Below are 19856 nucleotides of genomic sequence, written 5' to 3' on the forward strand. Positions count from 1 at the left end.
ATTATTTCAAGGTAAATACTCATTTGATGGCACTACACCTCATGCAATCTAATTTACTTTAGAGTAAAAACGATAAAAAAAAAAAAAAAAAACATACAGTAACATACAGAACGAAAATTATATGAAATCAGCACCAATTAATGAGTGCAGCTAATCTTCCTCATTCTAACAAAGAAAAGTAGTTTTTTGACAATCACAGCGCTTATGTGAATACCATAAAAGTAAGGGTTCAGGTAACGCTTCATTTCCTGGGTTAAAAAATAATAACAATAACAACAATCATCATCATCATCATCACCATCATCATTATGATCATCGTTGTCGTCGTCATCATCATCACTGTCATGAAGATGACAGTTTCCTGTACTGCTTAAGCTAATACTTCTCTTAAAATGTATTGATGACTATATAAAGCTAAGTGTAAAATTCATGTAAAACCAAATACATTTGTTTGCCTATTATGGTTTATATAGGACCTTAGTAAATCAGAGGTTGCTTTGAGGAATAGTGTCTTCAGTTGTTCTTTTGTTGTCCTGTTTCATTTTCCTATAGATAGAGATCACTGCAAATTATATTTTGCTCTATATCTGACCATATGCACCTGGGCTCTTTATTATCAGATACACTTGTTTTAAATAAGTAACAAATGATAAATACATTTTAAACAACCGTAACAGTTGCCTAGTACTGTAGTTAGAGCAGTGGTTCTCAAAGTGGGGTCCGGGGACCCTCAGGGGTCGTTGAGGGGGTTCCAGTGGGTCCCCAGCAGAAAGGGGAACAATCTATTTTTTTCACACTATAGTAAGGGTACCGCAGGAATGAGTCCTAAGACCTGCCTAAGACTCCACTTCCGGGTCCCTCGTCTCAAAGTCGATGGAATTTCTGTATGCCGGTGTTGGTTAAATGCCTGAAATAAAGTCTGTGGTTAACAAAGGTTTGTGAAACTGTGGCCTTTGTGTCAGCAAGATCATCTTCACAAATGAGGACCACTTTTATGACTTTTATGACTTTTATGACTGGGGCGGCTGTAGCTCAGGAGTAGAGCGCTCGTCACTAATCGCTTTGGATAAAAGAGGTCGGTGGTTTGATTCCCGGCTCCTCCAGTCTGCATGTCGAAGTGTCCTTAGGCAAGATACTGAACCCCAAATTGCTCCTGATGGTGTGCCAGCACCCTGCGTGGCAGCTTGCCACCATCGGTGTATGAATGGGTGAATGTACCTACTGATTGTAAAGCGCTTTGGATAAAAGTGCTATATAAATGCAGGCCATTTTTTTTATTTTTTGTACCATGACTTTTGAAGTCCATTTTTAAAAATCTCGATTTTCAGAAAACACTTGAAAAATCATGAAAGTGGTCCTCATTTGTCAAGATTATAGTTCTGACACAAAGGCCACAGTTTCATAAACTTTCGTTAACCACAGATCTTATGGCGATGGAACCAGGAAGTTCATGACTTCTGGGTTGGCCTACAAAAATACATGATCCCTGTGCTACTCTATTCCATCCGTAAGTGACAGAATGTAGGAGTATTTTGGTCATGGGTTTCATACACTTTCTGTAAAACATCTCAAAGCTTAATAAATGGGTGCCCGTGGACTAATTTGTGGGTTGGGTCCTTGACTTGAAAAAGTTTGAGAACCACTGAGTTAGAAGAGTGTCCGCCCTGATCTGAACTGATGGATCTGAACTGACAGACTAACTGAACATGTGGTCCAGGAGCCAAATGATAGCAAAGGCTTGACACTCAGGATTAAAGAGATGGGTTGGGGTAAAGGGGTTGTACTTGTGCATTAACTGTTTCATGACGCACAAACTGAAGGTAAAGTCCTGCTCTATGAGCCATCCCAACTCAGAGGCTCTCATTACAAACAAAACTCATAATGTGTTTTACTCAGAAAATCAAAATGTTGCCCTTGAACTGTTTTAATATACTTCCCTCCATTTATTCAAGACCAGACAATGAAATTATTACTAATACACCTTTGATATTTATATTTTTTTGACACATTTGGACAACTCAGACAAATCAAAGAGAATACATTCACAAAGCAGGTTAAAAATTCAACATCTTTAATAAACTAAGTGGTTGATATTTACAGCAGGTGTTAGCTTAGTGGCTAAAAATCAGTGACCCTCCTGAAGGAGCCGACGATGGCGCAGGTGGCGCACCATTCACGGTACCTCCTGTACTCCCCAGCTCTCAGAAAGTACTGCCTGCCTCGGTAGTTGGGGTACTCGTAGAAGATCCAGTAGCCATTCATAATGTTACAGGAGTAGACATGGCGATGATGGAAACGGTCAGACACACAGGGACAGTCGTCCATGAACTCCATCATGTGACCGCTGAAGTCGGCCTTCTCATAGATACGCATCCTATAGGAACCACGGTACTGCGGGACCAGTAGAAAAAGAACAATCAAAAGTACAGTCAGACCTCTTGTGAAACTATGAGATACTATAAGATCAAGTCAAGCAAAACTTTACTTTACAAAGGGTCATGTTCACATAGCAGCATTCTTAGTATGTAATAAGTCATCCTTTGAGTTTAACATAGACTCAAAGCTAAGCGTTATTCTGGAGTTACTCCTACTCAGTCCTCTGACTTTCATGTCTGTTCTCCAAAATAGACTTACCATTGGAATCATTCGGCATGAGCGGATACAACTGCTGAATCCCATCCATCTCTGGTAGTCGGCATACTCTCCCCTCCTCATGTAGTACTGATGGCCCATGTAGTTGGGACGCTCGTAGATCATGAAGCAGCCACTCTCCACCCGGATGGAGTTGCAGCGGCTGAAGTACGAGTGAAGGTCCGTGCAGTCATTGCTGCACTCATAACTCCGACCCTGGAAGTTCCTGTCCTCGTAAAAGATAATCTGTGTGGGGGAATCAAAGTTCTAAGTGTCAAGAACGACAGGCGTGGACATGGCCAAATACCATAATAGGCTTAGGCCAAATAAAAGATACAAAATATTAAGGTTGTGTGTGTTCCACATAGTAGCCAGGATAGCGGCAGTTTAAATTGTATTTGAGCAGAGAGAGGAGGGAAATGTTCTTACCTTGCCCATGGTCTCCGTTGGAGAGATCCCCCATGTTTTCAGTGCTTTTTATACTACCTCTCTTGACAAACAGTGTATTGTTATTCAAATGTTCACATAGTTATACAGAAGGCTACTGGCACATGTTTACCTTTTTGTTACAGCACAACATTGGGTCAGAAATATGGATTTGTATTTGGAAAAAAGGATAAGTAATTAACTGGTTTGGTGTTTTGACATGCATGGACAAAGGAAAAGACTAGTATGGTATCCACACATCCAGTGGACAATGGCTACAGAACAATATGGAACACCCTGTTGCATTAAAGATGTTGCGTAACAGAGCAGGAAGCCAGTCACTCTCCCCACTGGTCTGCATTAGCAACCCTACTGTATGCACATGAGTAAGTGTATACTGAACTATCTGTATGCTCCACTGGACATCAAGAATTTGTTATAATTTATACTGTATAGTATACGCCGATTCAATGTATGTGACCTGTACTGTATGTGTATATATGTGAATTGTATGGGACCATTATTGGTGATGCCAGATCGTGTCAACTTTACTAACATCACTCCAGCTTAAGCTGAATTCGTCTGTCCGGCAATGGAGTCCTATAGCACAGTGTCCTGTGTCCCAGTATGGCAGTTTGGATTTAATGGACTACAATTCCCTTGCTCTTTCACAGCCATCTTTGACTTTGTGAAGCTTTGTACATTACCTCTACCGGCATAGCCTACTGTACATTTGCCTTTGTGGTCTCAGATTTAGGTCAATATAGAGCGTTTTTTTCTTTTTCTTCTTTTTAGCACTTTGGTGTTCACTTGACTGAGCTGCTTGTTTAGCTAATGTTTGAATTGTGTGTTTTCACTATAGAAGAACACACATTCATATTCTTCTATCCTGGAAGGTGCTGGCTGTGTTGTGCACTGTTGTTGGACCTCTGTTGCTTTCCATACAGATGGAAAAAGAAGACAACTTAACATCCAAACATTGTGATTTCTGAGGTTTATTGATTTGTTAGAAGGATTAATAGTATTTTTTTTACATTAATTAATAACTGTGAGGACCACTTTCTTGTTTCATCTTTGATACTGTATGAGAATGTACCCATATAATGTTATATTACTAACAATTAACTGAGAATAATAAAAAAGTATAAAGTAAATATTAAAAGCTTTTTAAGAAGACCACAGGCTTATAGTAATAGCTGTCGGCTGTACAGTCCGTAAATATAATGGTAAAAGAAGCTTTGCCCAGAAACAAAAATCAAGGTAACTTCAACTGTGATCTTATTCGAGAGAAGTAAGTTGTATAATATGACAATTGTTGCATAATAAACAGTATACAAGTTACACTGTGTATTATGATATATTTCACATTTATAGGTATATTTGTAGACATGACATGGGAGCCACAATGTATTCATAATAGTATATGACGTTCATCATATTGATTTTTTAAATATCTTCATATGTTTAAACTGGTGGTGCAAAACACAAAGTTATCTGCCATGCCAATGGTTTATTAGATCTGAATATTCTGATCACCTAATCATCTCATATTGTGTGTTTTAAGCCTTTATGAAAGAAGAGATGTGGAAGTACTAGTGCAATGCAATATTTCACTGAATATTTCGACTGTTTCATATATCTTTTCTGATTTATTGAATTATTCTGGTCTGTCCAAAATGAGTGTGTTTACCTTTCATCTCAGTTTGCTCTCGCACTGCTACATTGTATATCATGTTTTCTGATTTAACCTAATGGTATTTTGCTGCCAGCACAGAGTGCAGCTAATACCATCAGAGGCACAGAGAGAGGGCAGCTCTGGCCGAAGCATAGAGGAGATTAAACTGTAGCAGCTAACCATGTGTGAGACAGTGTTGGGGCTAACTCATTACAAAAGTAACATATTACATGTAATATATTAAATTTAGCAGTAACTCAGTAATATAACTTATTACCAACAGGATTTCAGTAATATTATACCAGTCATTACTTTGTCAAGTAACTCACGTTACAAATTGAGTTAGCTTACTTTTTTTCTTTTTATCAAAGCACATATTTAAATAAAGATACAACCATTTCCTCATCAAATTGTGTGTCTTTATGCAAATAACCGCTACAGATGAGAATAACAAAGGAAAAGGATCATAATATTTTGAATCTTGGAGGGTTTACACTGACTTTAAGACGGTTGAAATTATTTTTTGGGATGGTTCCACACATCCCAAAAAATGGTTACACAGACAGCAATATTGTAAAGTAATTTATTACTTTCAAATTAAAGTAACTAGTAATATGTTGTATATTACATTTTGAAAGTATAAAAAAGTTTGCCCAACACTGGTGTGAGATACATTCTTTAGACACACTTGCTAGATAGTGGATTTCAGAGGGTCACACTGTCTTTTTGCACTGTAAAACACTACTGTCAGAAGAATTAACATACAACCTGGACTCACAGAGGTTTGGAGTTGATCTTACATAATGAGAATAAAGCAATGCAATAATTATTGATTGCATGCTTGTTTTTTGTTTTTTTAACCTAATAGTGAAGGAGTCTGAAGGGAGTGGTCTCTCTCTCTCTCTACCAATCTCTCACAACATCAACAGCAGTTACTGTAACAGGTAAACGCATAGAATGAGGTTCCCATAAGCAGACATGAATGTTATGTGAAGCAATCAACGTTTATTAGGGAAAGAGACAGTCATAGTCAAAACGTGACTTTAGTTGAAGTCGGTGATTCTTCTGAGGGAACCAACCCTTGGGCTCACGCCTCCCCAGTCGCTGTATCTCCTGTACTCGCCGGGCCTCAGGTAGTACACCCTGCCCTTGTAGTTGGGTTGGTCGTACATCAGCCAGTGGCCGTCCGTCACGTTGCAGGAGTTGATGTCGGACATGCTGAAGCGGTCCTGGACGTTGGGACAGTCGTCGTCCAGCTCTTGCATCTGGCCGGACATGTCGGCGTGCTCGTACAGCCTCAGCCTGTAGGAGCCGCGGTGCTGGCACAGGAAAAGAGACCCACTGTTACTCTCTTGAATAATGAGCATGAAAATGAAAGAGCTAAAATTTCCAGATTCACGAGTCGCTTTAATAGCCACAGTAAGTAATCAGATTACAAACGAGGAGTTTGACTTAGTGCAAGTATGCAGTGCAGCGGTCACATCAAGAGTAGAGGACAAAGCAATACAGAAAAACAATCACAAATTATAAAGTGCAAAATATAAAGTATGTTAAAGTGACATATGGTATGCGGTAGGATAATGTCAGAAGAAACTGTCCCTGCCTCTGGATATCAGTGAGGTATCCAGAGCCATTTTAGTTCTTTAGTTTAGGGGCTATCTGGTTGGTTAGATAATGTCATTCCCATTTTATAATTGTTCATTTTACCAAATTAACATTTCAAATAAACAAACTAAACCACCTACATTGATGGAGTCACATTCACTCATTCATATATGTATACATGTACTTCAGTATTTCACAGTATTGTACTATAAAGTGTCATTAAGTGAAATGTACTCTTAAGATTCATTGGCCTTCCCATGTCTTTATCACCTACCAGGGGGATCAAACGGCAAGATCGGATACAGTCACTGATACCAATCATGCGCTGGTTGTCAGAGTACTCTCCCCTCCTCAGGTAGTACTGGTTTCCCATGTAGTTGGCTCTCTCATAGACCATGAAAGAGCCGCTCTCCACCCTGATGGAGTTGCATCTGGTGAAGTAGGAGTGGAGGTCAGCACAGTCGTTGCTGCACTCATGAGAGCGCCCCTGGAAGTTCCTGTCTTCGTAAAAGATGATCTGTAAATGGCCATCATGGAGAAAGACAGTTTGGATTTTGTGCTCGCTCCATCAACTACAGCCGGTGTCCCAGCAGACTAGATGCAGGAGATCTCTAACAAAAAATAGCTCAAGCATAGTACTTGAGCTGCACAGAGAGGTTTGTGTGTAGGAAATGTGGGCAAAATGAGAGGATGAATTTTTCTTTACCTTTCCCATGGTCATGTTGGCATCAGGCTGTGTCACCGCTCAATGCTGTCCCTCAGCTGAGCCACTGTGCTTTATAAAAGAAAAAAAGAAAGAAAGAAAGAAATGGCAGCTGTGTGATTGCACAGCATAAAGTATTGTCATTCAAATATATCCCCGATAGGGATGATGGATCGGGGCGGGGGCGCGGGCGGGGTGGGGTGGGGGTCTGTTTATGTTATTGTTCTTTCCCCATGTTCATCACAATTACCCCCCCTCCTCCCCTAAAAACCCCACCGCACACTAGACTGACACGTACTGCACAGCATCAGCAAATTCTGATATATGATTTAATATGACACACAATAGAGCCTGTACAGAATATGCACTAGAGAGATAAGATAACATCCTGTGGCCAACATCACTCCACACATGTGCAATTATAACATCTTGAATATCATTTCTTAGGCATCTCATGCTCGTCATACGATCAGTGCAGCGTTTGAGTGAAATTTGCCCCACCTTCATAGCAGGAAGCCACGGACAAAAGGTTACAGTACTTCAACAAACTATAACGAATCCATTTCACAATGTGCTTTATTGTGGCGGTGAGTGGCCCCGCTGGGGTGATATGATGGAAAAGACAGGACAGGACAGGACAGTCAGTCAGTCAGTCAGTAAGTCAGTCAGTCAGTCAGTAAGTCAGTCAGTCAGTCAGTCAGTCAGTCAGTCAGTCAGACAGACAGACAGACAGACAGACAGACAGACAGTCAGGCATGGACGTTTAATGAGTTTAGTGGTTAAAGGGCCGTAGATAGGAGTAGAGTACAGAGTCGGGATTGAGGGGTGGGTAGGATTAGTGACTATTCACCTTCTGTTCCAACACATGGGGTCAGCCAGTTACTTCCTATTGTGTTTACACTTCCTGTGACAGTACAGTACTAGTGACCAGGTAAAACAGACAGTGTTTTGAACAGGAAGTCATAACACAACTGGGTCAAGTGGGCGGGGCTACATAAGGTGAATAGGGGGATATGGGTGGTGTTGGGGGTGTGGGAGGAAGGGAAAGGTTGCGTGTTTTTTGGTATGCTGAATGCTTTCCACTGCATCTCTTTTTAGTCCAGAACTTTAACATCAGGAAATTATACCTCATACACCGTTCTCATTGGGATCAAAATGTCAAACCTTTTTAGCATACTAAAATCACTTCTTAGTCCTGAAAGTAGAACGTTTTAATATCAGATACACTCGATCTTTGTCCTTGTCCTTCAGTATCAAAGCACGTTGAAGCATTCACTTCAGGTCTAGTATATTAAAATGTCTTGTTGCCTGGCCATCATCCAAACATGCTGCTTTTCCCAACTCTTCATACAACCTGGGCCTCCGAGCAGGCTGGCGTTTAATAGTCCACGATGCGTCTGATGGAGCCGACCCTAGCGCTCCTGCCGCCCCATTCGCTGAATCTCTGGTACTCTCCGGGACTTATCAGGTACATCCTGCCCCGGTAGTGTGGATGCTCGTAGAAGAGCCAGTTGCCGGCCTTCACGTTGCAGGAGAAGACGTCGTTGATATGGAAGCGGTCCATGACGCTGGGACAGTCGTCCACCAGATCCATCATCTGACCTCCGTACTCTAGGCGCTCATACACACGCATGCTGAAAGACCCGGGTTTCTGGGTTTGGAGGGGAGAAGAGGGGTTACTTTAGTGTAGCAAAGTACTTCCTCATAGACAGTTCTATCCAAGCGGATTCACGTTACGTAACACCACAAAACTTTGTAGAAAGGCTGGTCATTGTCCAAGGACAAACGGATGAACTTTCCACGCCAACTGGCCAAAAGGAGGCGTGGCAATGGGGGTAGCCAATCACGAAAAGGAAATTCTTAATCAAATTCTAGGGTAGCATCTCTTTAGGCAGAGTGACCCACTTCCCATTGAATGACACAGGAAACTTTGGGATACATTTTTAAATGAACAATTCATTCATGAACAAGATTATTGAACAATCAGTGGCAGTGGATGATACAAAATCATCCAGTATCCATACCAAATATTTAATAAAAGCAAACCAATGTATGGGTATAACCCTATAGTCATAGTGGGTATAGACTAATGCTGTGCAACCACAGCTGTGAGCCGGGTCCTACTAGTCCATCTGATGGATATTTCCTACAGTCGCGTATGGGCCGTTTCGACATTTTTTGAGTAAATGGTCTGAAATTAAGGCTAGGTTTTTTTTGGGGGGTATTTGACAAAAATCAATCATATCTATCATCTTTCTACGATCCTAAGACCTTGTTTCAAAAATACTCCTCAATTTACTGTTAGTCCATCTGATGGATCCATTGACTTCCATTGAAAACACTTTATTGGTACTCCCAGCAATTTTTTACAAAATTAATTTATTTCATTTGTTTCAGCGGGCATCCTGGACCAAATACCTTGAAATTTGACCTTAATATCTAACCTTGGAGTTGGTAGAAAATTTGGGGGAGTTACATGGTCTCAAAGTCCATTGCATAGTTGTCCCATTGGTTTCAATGTTAATTTTGCACAAAAATATTTTTTTTTTGACTTCCAGCAAATTTTTCAAAAAATCATTATTTCCTTGATGGTACACATCTCACCTTGACTCAAGTGGTTAAAATTGTAGTTTCTACTGTGTTTGCCTATTTCCCCATATTCCCCCAGTTTTGGCATAGCAATCAATTCCATACAGTTTACATGAAATGTAAAAAAAACTGATTCCTATGCCAAAGATGGGAAAATATTAGAAAACTGAATTTGACAGTCCACACTACTGATTTGAAGCCTTTAGACCAGGATGGATGCTGGACTAAAGCTCGTTTGTGTGTTTTGGGGAAAATGGCTGGTAGTCCAAAACATGCGCTTTTTGGATTTTTGGCTCAAAATATGAAAAAATACTATTTTTACAAAAAATCACAAAAAATACAAAAACCCACTGATGATGTCACAATGTCTGTGAAATCATCAGTAATGTCATCAGTGACATATTATTGACCAAAAATCATCTCATGACATCACTGATGATGTCATAGGCTAGTGATGTCATAGGTATTGTGACATCATTCCTGCCAATCTTTGACACTAGGCATCTTGCAGTGGTGACTTTTGTAAAACACCCCAACCTGCCCATAATATCAGACCCAAATCCAGTTTGTCTTTATGGAAAGGGGGGGGGGGGGGGGGGGGGGGGGAATCACTTTTTTTTTTTTTTACTGTACTTTTTTTTTTTTTTTTTTTACTTACTGTACACTGGCATTTGAGGGGTTAAAATTCGAATAGGTATGAAATGTTGGTATGAGGTATTAGGGAAGAAGTTACCAATGAATTATAAACAGTCAAAAATTTAAAAATTGAAATTAATATTTATAAATTAGTACAGTATTCCCGTGGACTAACAGTAAATTGAGGATTATTCGTAATTAGGACACAAGGAAAGACAGATTATGGGTACAGAGAGAGAGTCTATTCATCCAAGATAAACGTATGACATGTGAGCTCACCATGGGGATGATGCGACAGGAGCGGATGGAGTCATTGACACCCATCCAGCAGTGGTACTCTGGGTAGTCCCCCTTCCTCAGGTAGAACTGCTTTCCCATGTAGTTGGGTTTGTCATAGACCATGAAGCAGCCGCTCTCCACCTTGATGGAGTTGCAGCGGTCGAAGTGGCACAGCGTGTCCACAGAGTCGCTGTTGTACTCAAAATGCCGCCCACGAAAGTTATTTTCCTCATAGAAGATAATCTAGACATGGAAAGCACATGGTTTTGTTTAGTAATTATAATCTTTCCCATAAAGTGTGTTGCAAACATATTTTTCCTGCTCAATTTACTATTTGCTGGGCCACTCCTTGCTTGTATTTCAACCTCTCTTCATTTCAAGTATACTACTATTGAATTACAATAATGGCTCAAAAAATGAATTGAAGAACAGATACCCGTGTAATATGGAAAAAATAAAAGAGAAAAGAAAAACAAATTTAATAAAAACAATATCTTGATTTATGCAAATTTCACGGTTGCCTACTTGTCACCCCTTTCACCAAACATGTTATACTATAACAAGAACAACATATTATCTTGCCCGTGCCCTCCTAGGAGCTGTGATGTTTACCTTTCCCATGTTGGCTGGTTTGCCTGTGCCTTGCCCCGTGTGCTCCATCCAGCTCTTTGAAGACTCCCACCTGTCACATATGTATATAGTGAATGTGAAATGCAGACGCTGCACGTGTCATTCATATTGTAATAGCCTTTGTGTCCTCCTGAAGAGATGGTTATGAGTTATGTTTTTACAGGTGAGAGCTGGGCTGGCAGGATGTATGTGATGGTTATGAGTTATGTTTTTACAGGTGAGAGCTGAGCTGGCAGGATGTATGTGATGGTTATGAGTTATGTTTTTACAGGTGAGAGCTGGCAGGATGTATGTGATGGTTATGAGTTATGTTTTTACAGGTGAGAGCTGGCAGGATGTATGTGATGGTTATGAGTTATGTTTTTACAGGTGAGAGGTGGCAGGATGTATGTGATGGTTATGAGTTATGTTTTTACAGGTGAGAGCTGAGCTGGCAGGATGTATGTGATGGTTATGAGTTATGTTTTTACAGGTGAGAGCTGAGCTGACAGGATGTATGTGATGGTTATGAGTTATGTTTTTACAGGTGAGAGCTGGCAGGATGTATGTGATGGTTATGAGTTATGTTTTTACAGGTGAGAGCTGGCAGGATGTATGTGATGGTTATGAGTTATGTTTTTACAGGTGAGAGGTGGCAGGATGTATGTGATGGTTATGAGTTATGTTTTTACAGGTGAGAGCTGAGCTGGCAGGATGTATGTGATGGTTATGAGTTATGTTTTTACAGGTGAGAGCTGAGCTGACAGGATGTATGTGATGGTTATGAGTTATGTTTTTACAGGTGAGAGCTGGCAGGATGTATGTGATGGTTATGAGTTATGTTTTTACAGGTGAGAGCTGGCAGGATGTATGTGATGGTTATGAGTTATGTTTTTACAGGTGAGAGCTGGCAGGATGTATGTGATGGTTATGAGTTATGTTTTTACAGGTGAGAGCTGAGCTGGCAGGATGTATGTGATGGTTATGAGTTATGTTTTTACAGGTGAGAGCTGAGCTGACAGGATGTATGTGATGGTTATGAGTTATGTTTTTACAGGTGAGAGCTGGCAGGATGTATGTGATGGTTATGAGTTATGTTTTTACAGGTGAGAGCTGGCAGGATGTTTGTGATGGTTATTATGAGTTATGTTTTTACAGGTGAGAACTGGCAGGATGTATGTGATGGTTATGAGTTATGTTTTTACAGGTGAGAGCTGAGCTGGCAGGATGTATGTGATGTTATGAGTTATGTTTTTACAGGTGAGAGCTGGCAGTATGTGTGGTGCTATGTCTGTATATTTAATGTACTATATGTCTAAGAGCAAGGACCACAGCGGAATTAAGTTTTTTATTTACTTTTTGTGTTATCCTTGATGCCCTTTTTTTTAGAATTGCATGTACATTTAATGTATGGCGCTTTTTTTTTTAAAATACGGATCATCAAATAAATCTATCTATCTATCTATTTGTATGTGATGGTTATGAGTTATGTTTTTACAGGTGAGAGCTGGGCTGACAGGATGTATGTGATGGTTATGAGTTGTGTTAGGTGAGAGCTGGCAGGATGCATGTGATGGTTATGAGTTATGTTTTTACACGTGAGAGCTGGCAGGAGTTATGAAACTCAACAGATAGCTGCTCTCTTCTTCATCAGTGTCCTAGGAGAGCTTTTGTACAATTCCGAAAATGAGGTCATGCTCATTTTTCTGATTTATATTCTCACTCAAAACCATGAGCCAAACCTGTATGGCTGATCCAAGTATAATTGTAGGTTTTTGTATGGATATCTTTTCTTTCACCTTTGGCTACAATTATATGGGGGAAAATACACATATGGATTCATGGGAAATTAGCTTTTTGAGACGTTCTCATCTCAGTATACTCAATTCCCAAGTCTGTTTTCAATGCTCAGTCCAAGATACATTTAGAATCACTCAGTTTAACCTTACACTGTTTATCACATTGTTAATTTTTTCGCTCTTCATATTTAATTTCATACATCTGATCTAATCTATCTTCATACACACACACACACACACACACACACACACACACACACACACACACACACACACACACACACACACACACACACACACACACTCTAATTTGTTTGTTATTAAAGTTTGTGTTATGTGTGTTTCATATTCTTATATAAAGATAGTAATATTGCTACTAAAACAGGAATTCAGATCTTGTTGCAAATTCTGTACCATACCATCCACAAGATGAGTAGACTATATTGTGAGAGAAATCATAATATTACACTTATATTAACCTATTACTATCTCAATATAGTACAACTAATAGTGGCCCTTTTTGTCAACATTATATTATGTTGACCTTTTAACTACTTTTAATTTCAACCCACATATTCCCTTACCCACACTCCCCTCTGGTGGATGTGTTCAGTGATGCCATCATTATGTTTTATTGAAAGAGGTGCAGATCTAACTGCTCTTTACTTCAATGATTAATCATTGGTTGAAAGGTAATGATTGAAATGTTAAAATCCTTAACAATACTGACTGAATTCAATGCATAATCATCCATATATTCATCTGTAGTGGATTTCTTTCTCCATGTGCTTTGGGAACCTGATTCCCAAAAGACTGTAAAGGTTTTCAATCTGCAAACTACAAAGTCTGTGGTTTTATTTGATCTTTTAACTGAATTGTTGCATTTAGAAAGTCGTTTAACCATTCAAAGCGGACTGAGTGAGATGTGGACTGTGGAAAGACCCTTCTTCCGCACAGCAATAGATGACGCTTGACTCTCGGTGTGATACGTGTCAACACTGCCAGTATTTTATTCAAGCCTCTGATCAGAGCCAGGACATCAGACCATGCCCCCATCACATCGGCACCGGGGAACAAGCCCTCCAGGTGCAGAGAGCAAGAACAAAGCGGAGTACACTTGAGCACTGACACCATTTTATTCAGGGTGTGGAACAAGGCAAAGAGCAGACACTTCACAAGAACCGTTCTGTCTTTAGAGATCCATGATGCGCCTGATGGAGCCGGTCCTGGGGCTCATGGCGCTCCAGTCGTTGTACCTCCTGTACTCGCCGGGCCTCAGGTAGTAGTGGCGGCCTCTGTAGTGGGGCTGCTCGTACATCAGCCAGTGGCCGTCCGTCACGTTGCAGGAGTTGAAGTCGGACATGCGGAAGTGGTCCATGCAGTTGGGGCAGTCGTCCATCAGCTCGTGCATCTGACCTCCCATGTCGAAACGCTCGTACAGCCTCATCCTGAAGTTGCCACGGTGCTGATGGGGGGGGGGGGGGGGGGGGTCACAGGGTCACGTTACAGCAAGGACCATGTTCAAACATCTGGCCATGTCATTCAGACCTACAAGTCTCAGTGCTGCCTCACATCGTTTTGCCTCATTAGGAAATGCATGCGAGTTTTGCTCTAAAGTGAGATCAAAATGACATTGAGCCTAACACTCACTGTGTATTGGTGGAGCTTTGTTATAAAACGGTTATATGGTGCATTTTTCTAAATAGATATGTAGCATTTCCTTCATTTATCAACAGCACCCGTCTGCAGGTACGAAAGCATCATTGAAAAGCCTTTAATCACTTTTGACTTCGATCAGTCTTTTAGACGACATCAGTCCCTGTACTGTGAGACTATAATACTTGACTAATATTTGTCCAATATAATGTGTGTACCGTTAACACTGTTGTAAGAGGCCTTACCATGGGGATCATGCGACAGGACTTGACACAGTCACTCATGTTCATCATGCGCATGTAGTCAGAGTACTCTCCCCTCCTCATGAAGAACTGGTTTCCCGTGTAGTTGGTGCGGTCGTAGATCATGAACATGCCACTCTCCACCCGGATGGACTGGCAGCGGTTGAACATGGAGTGCAGGTCGGAACAGTCACTGGTGCACTCATAGTGACGGCCTCCAAAGTCCCTGTCCTCGTAGAAGATGATCTGATGGGGCGAGGATGCAAAAAATGAGGCAGGCAACACGGCACGATTAGCTCATTTTCCAAAGGAACATGAGAAATGTACACCAGGTTGTGGCCACATCATCGGTGTCGCCGATCAAGGCGTTACAATGAAATATTTCATCAGACAGAAAGACAGCCCAATAAAAGGACACAAAACTACGCTAACCCTAAACCAGGGAGTGAGAGCATAATCTAAGCCTGTTTAAGTAGGATTAATTTTAGTTTTGTTTGAAAGAAAATGTTACATAAATAAAATGTGTCTCGTTTTCTTATTTTGCCCAGTGAACGTGTACATTTTGAAAAGCATTACATCTGCCAGTGTAGGCATAATAATGTGTTAATTCCACTACAGGACAGATTTTTTTTTTTTTTTTAATTAGGTGGGAAAAATTTGTGCATATATCGTATTGGTAATCAGCCGAAAGAGTTGGAAAATATCGGCATATCGGATATCAGAAAAAGAAAATCCAATATCAAGCATCCCTAGTTTGTGGACAATGTCTTCTTTTGTAATGTAGAAAAAAAGGAGGATTAAACAAACCTTTCCCATCATGGTTGCTTGCTGTTGTTGGTTGAGCTGCGTGTGGTGCTTCTGAAGTGGAGGTCATCTTTATATACTTTACGCTGAGGGCACACGGGCTATACCGTATAGTATGTGTTGTTATTCAAATGAGCCCTGGTGTCAGCAGAAACTCTACAGGAGTCTTCCCACTCCTGTTTGTCATGATGGTTTCCAGCTCAGCTCAGCTTCCAGCAAGAGCCACAGCATTGACAGCCATGATGCCACTGGAAAGGTCAATGACACTGTCACCTAATCAGATTCATATATAGGAAACTAAATGTATTTTCTATACATTAGCAAATGAATCTATTTAAAATGTGTATGTTACTAGTACTTAATTATAGTGCTTGAGTGTGGCACACTAGTCAAGATTTGTAACTGCGTACATTAGTTCAGTGGTTCTCAATTGTTTTTTCACATGAAGGACCCATAAACTGAGAAAAATTAGACCACGGACCCCCATTGATAGGATTTTGTCCCACGGTCCCCCATATGATAATAAGATTGATGCTTTTATATGTTTTATTACAGAAAGTGCATAAAAACCCATGACCAAAATAGTCATTGTGTTACTTATGAATGGAATCATAGCGAAAATAAATTACCGCCCTTTTGGCTGGGGACCCCCTGGAACCCCCCTCAAGGACCCCTGGGGGTCCCCGGACCCCCATTTGAGAACCACTGCATTAGTTTATGTTCTATAGCAAATACAAAGATGGTTGGTAATGATATACTAGCTCCATATACCATATACTGGTCATATACTATAACTGGAGGTTCATAATTAGAATGTGGTGAGAAAACAGTTTGGTTACAAAGTTACTAAATCTATTTGTATTTCTGTGTCACACAAAGTAATTACAAAGTTTGTATTTAAATAAATAGAAAATAAGGACCATTTTAAATTCTGGGATGTTTGTGTGACCCCTTTGATCTGAAACTTTGCCAACAAGCTATTTTCCCCGTGTGGTCTGGTCCTGAACCTTGTGTGACCTGCCAAAGCACAAAGGTGCCCCAGCAGTGTCAGAGGGGACTAATTCATCACCAGATTTGTAGAAAATGAAGGAAAAAAATGGGGTGGGGGGCGGGCTTAGGCCTACTATTGAAATATCAGGCAATTTTACTGGATACAAAAATACAATAAAATAAATAACTATATTCACAATGATATTGATGAAGAGTTTTGCCCACCAATCTCTTTAGGATAATACTGTGGTATTTTGAAAACCGTCTCTTTATGAATCCATCAGCTGAATCAGTCAATACCAAAATGTTTACAATAGATCAATTTATTCAGTCACTTTAAAACCATGTCATATTCATAAACCCATGGTCAATCCCTTTAGCATGGCCAAAATTAAACATCCCACGCTTGTATTGTATCATATAATAAAGACACATTATTTCATTAACAGCGTCCACATAGAGATGTTTTTTTTTTTTTTAATCAAAAGATCCAACTCAGATTCATGATTAAAAGTCAGTGATTCTACGGAAGGAGCCGGTGGTGGCGCAGGTGGCGCCCCAATCACTGAACTTGCGGTACTCTCCGGGCCTCATGAAGTACTGGCGGCCGCGGAAGTTGGAATGCTCATAGAAGGTCCAGTAGCCCTCCATGACGTTGCAGGAGTAGATGTCGCGGCTGCGGAATTGGTCCTGGACCGACTCGCAGTCGTCACTGAACTCCAACATCTGGCCCTGGAAGTTGGGCCGCTCGTAGATGCGCATGCGATAAAGGCCCTCGCTGGTCTGGAGAAATACAGAGAAATACATGATTAGGTACTGTATATCAGTGCAAGGGGTTCTTCACTGTTCACTTTTCCGCTTAGAATTCATCCACTACATGCCTCCGCTCCATGAGTGTCTATCTACAATAGCTCATCATCAAATTTGGACCTTCCACTTGAACCAGAATGGCCTACTTTCATATCTCATAGATGCTGCGGTGATGTTGCTCTGAAGCTCTGAATAATTATTCTGGTCATGTAAACATTTATATTGGGAATTTAAGGTCGGCGCATCATCTAACCTTAAACCACACCTAGTTAATTTATATCCATCAAGTTCTCTTGAACTCGAAAGTGTTTAGTGTTTAGTTAGTGAAGCAAACAGGTTACTCACATAGGAGAAGGTACGGCAGGAGCGGATGGAGTCATTGTAGCCCATCCAGCGCTGGTAGTCGGGGTACTCCCCCCTGGTCAGGACATACTGGTAGCCGGTGTAGTTGGGCCTCTCGTACAGCACCCAGCAGCCACTCTCCACCTTGATGGAGTTGCAGCGGCTGAAGTGTTGGTGCATGTCGGGGCAGTCTGTGTCGCACTCATAGGAGCGACCCTGGAAGTTCTTGTCCTCGTAAAAAGTGATCTGGGTGCAGAAGAGCAGGCGGTGAGGCAGGAGGGAATAAATATGTAGCTTGTTATACTCTGATAACAAGCTCAAGAGATGAACAACCATAACCATCAGTGTTAAATTATGGCGGTCCTCTATAATCTGTAAAAACACCTAGATTTCTTTCCAGGCACTGTTGAGAAATCTGATGTACAAGTTAATTTGTAGATTGAATGATTCTCAGAATGCTATTATCGTGCTGCTGTCAAATCCTAGCTTCAGTGATGTGCAGTACCAGTCACATACACTATGTGGAAACATTGGTATAATTGCCTTGTTAAGTAGCAATGGTTTTCCATTTTATCCTTTTTTCATGTACATTTATGGACTCTGAGTCCGACAATAAAGCTGATGATTACAGAGGTCTATGTGTTTTGTCTTTGAACATGCATTAAACACATAACTATAGTTACATTACAGTTAGAGAAATTTGTTTTAATTTCTGCCTTGGACAGAGATCTGAACAGTCTACACAGTTTACATTGCTGCATGCTCTGCATTGGTTAAGGTTATAGGTTTGGCAAAAAAAATATTCTTATTCAAGGATTAGGTTACGACAGATATAGACAGATAACAAGATAGCGCTGTCTTACCTTAGTACTCATCCTGCCTATAGTGCTGGAGCCAGTGGCCGAATGCAAAATGGTGGTCTCACAAAGCAGGATCGAGCAGAGCCCCACTATATAAACCTCAATCAAAGGGTTAGTAGATCCCACTTTAGTTGTTATTTCAATGAGCGGGGATTTGCTGCCAAAAGTCTTGATCCAGGGCATACAGTAAAAAACCCTGAATCATCAACACTAAACGTCCTAGCAGGCAAATTACTGACCCTCTATGCCCTCTTCATTGATATGGACGTTGGAGAGAGACACACTTTATCCACGAATGACTAATCCATCAGACTGGATTAATCTTTCCACACAGAATGTCAGAAGGAAGTTATCAGAAAATCACATATGGGCTTTGACTATTTGGTAAAGAGAGAAATGGTGGCAAAAGAATATATTAATATGTATGTGTATTAAACAAGGAAATAGTCCTGCAGTGTGGTTAGTGATGCCACAATAAACATCATTATCACTGGTAATCAGCCAGACACTACAACCAGCATCATCTTTATTGCCAATATCATCAACGGTTCATGACAGCGAAAATTAGTGCAAAATAAAATAAACAACGTCACCTTTTTCATTATCAAACACATCTAAACACTGAACGGCTAAACTACTGCTACAGTGATCATTAAGTTATCAAGTTAACACCAAGAGTACTATGAAGGAAACGGGAGACTTGAGTAACCAAACACGTTTTCCCTCAAGAGAAAATACGTGGCTGTATGTTCATATCTGCACCGTCTAGTACAGTTACATTTTTTAAACGGGTTGCATTACTCAAAGGTAACGTTACATCAAATCTTCCCAGAAATGTCACCAAGTAGATGCAGATTTACTTCATAGCTATGCATTATACCCCAAATTACAACAATCCTGGATTGCAATATTTCCATTCTTTACACAGATTTTTGATTTTTTTAAAGTCCAAATAAGAGCAGATCCACCTTTGGTTATACTAATCACAGCATCATCTCCTGTCATCTTGGTCTCCTTTGTGCAAATAAACGTATTCTCTTGTTTTGGAAAAGAAAGATGTGCTGACATTTAAATCCTGGAGGATAACAACACTGACTGATACCCTCCACCTGGAGAGAATCCCATATGTATCCCCAATGACAAACTGGAGGAATTTGAGAGGATTTGGAGACCGATGAAGGGACGGACAGTTAAGATGCA

General features: G+C 40.5%; 1 protein-coding gene and 2 pseudogenes across 4 annotated transcripts; all 3 read right to left on the reverse strand.

Annotated features, from left to right (window-relative positions):
- Window positions 1-2118: 2118 nt before the first annotated feature.
- On the reverse strand, window positions 2119-3069 carry LOC310781668 (gamma-crystallin M2 pseudogene; annotated as a pseudogene). Its single transcript has 3 exons — window positions 3061-3069; window positions 2635-2877; window positions 2119-2391 (listed from the first exon to the last, which is right to left on the reverse strand). The product of its transcript is annotated as a gamma-crystallin M2 pseudogene (transcript).
- Window positions 3070-5775: 2706 nt separating this feature from the next.
- LOC310781287 (gamma-crystallin M2-like) lies at window positions 5776-18036 on the reverse strand (the record flags this gene model as incomplete). Of its 2 annotated transcripts, XM_083641879.1 has the most annotated exons (4): window positions 5776-6051; window positions 6612-6854; window positions 14854-15003; window positions 17950-18036. In XM_083641879.1, 4 exons carry the CDS (start codon window positions 17974-17976, stop codon window positions 5776-5778), a joined length of 696 nt encoding a protein of 231 aa, XP_083498005.1. The 2 variants fall into 2 exon arrangements, with proteins under 2 accessions (XP_083498005.1, XP_083498004.1); XM_083641878.1 differs by lacking the exons at window positions 14854-15003; window positions 17950-18036 and adding an exon at window positions 7044-7058.
- Window positions 8419-11277, reverse strand: LOC310781282 (gamma-crystallin S-1-like; annotated as a pseudogene). Its single transcript has 3 exons — window positions 11157-11277; window positions 10545-10787; window positions 8419-8691 (listed from the first exon to the last, which is right to left on the reverse strand). The product of its transcript is annotated as a gamma-crystallin S-1-like (transcript).
- Window positions 18037-19856: the final 1820 nt, after the last annotated feature.

This window comes from Poromitra crassiceps (genome assembly GCF_964638095.1).
Source record: "Poromitra crassiceps genome assembly, chromosome: 8".
Classification (NCBI taxonomy): Eukaryota; Metazoa; Chordata; class Actinopteri; order Beryciformes; family Melamphaidae; genus Poromitra; species Poromitra crassiceps.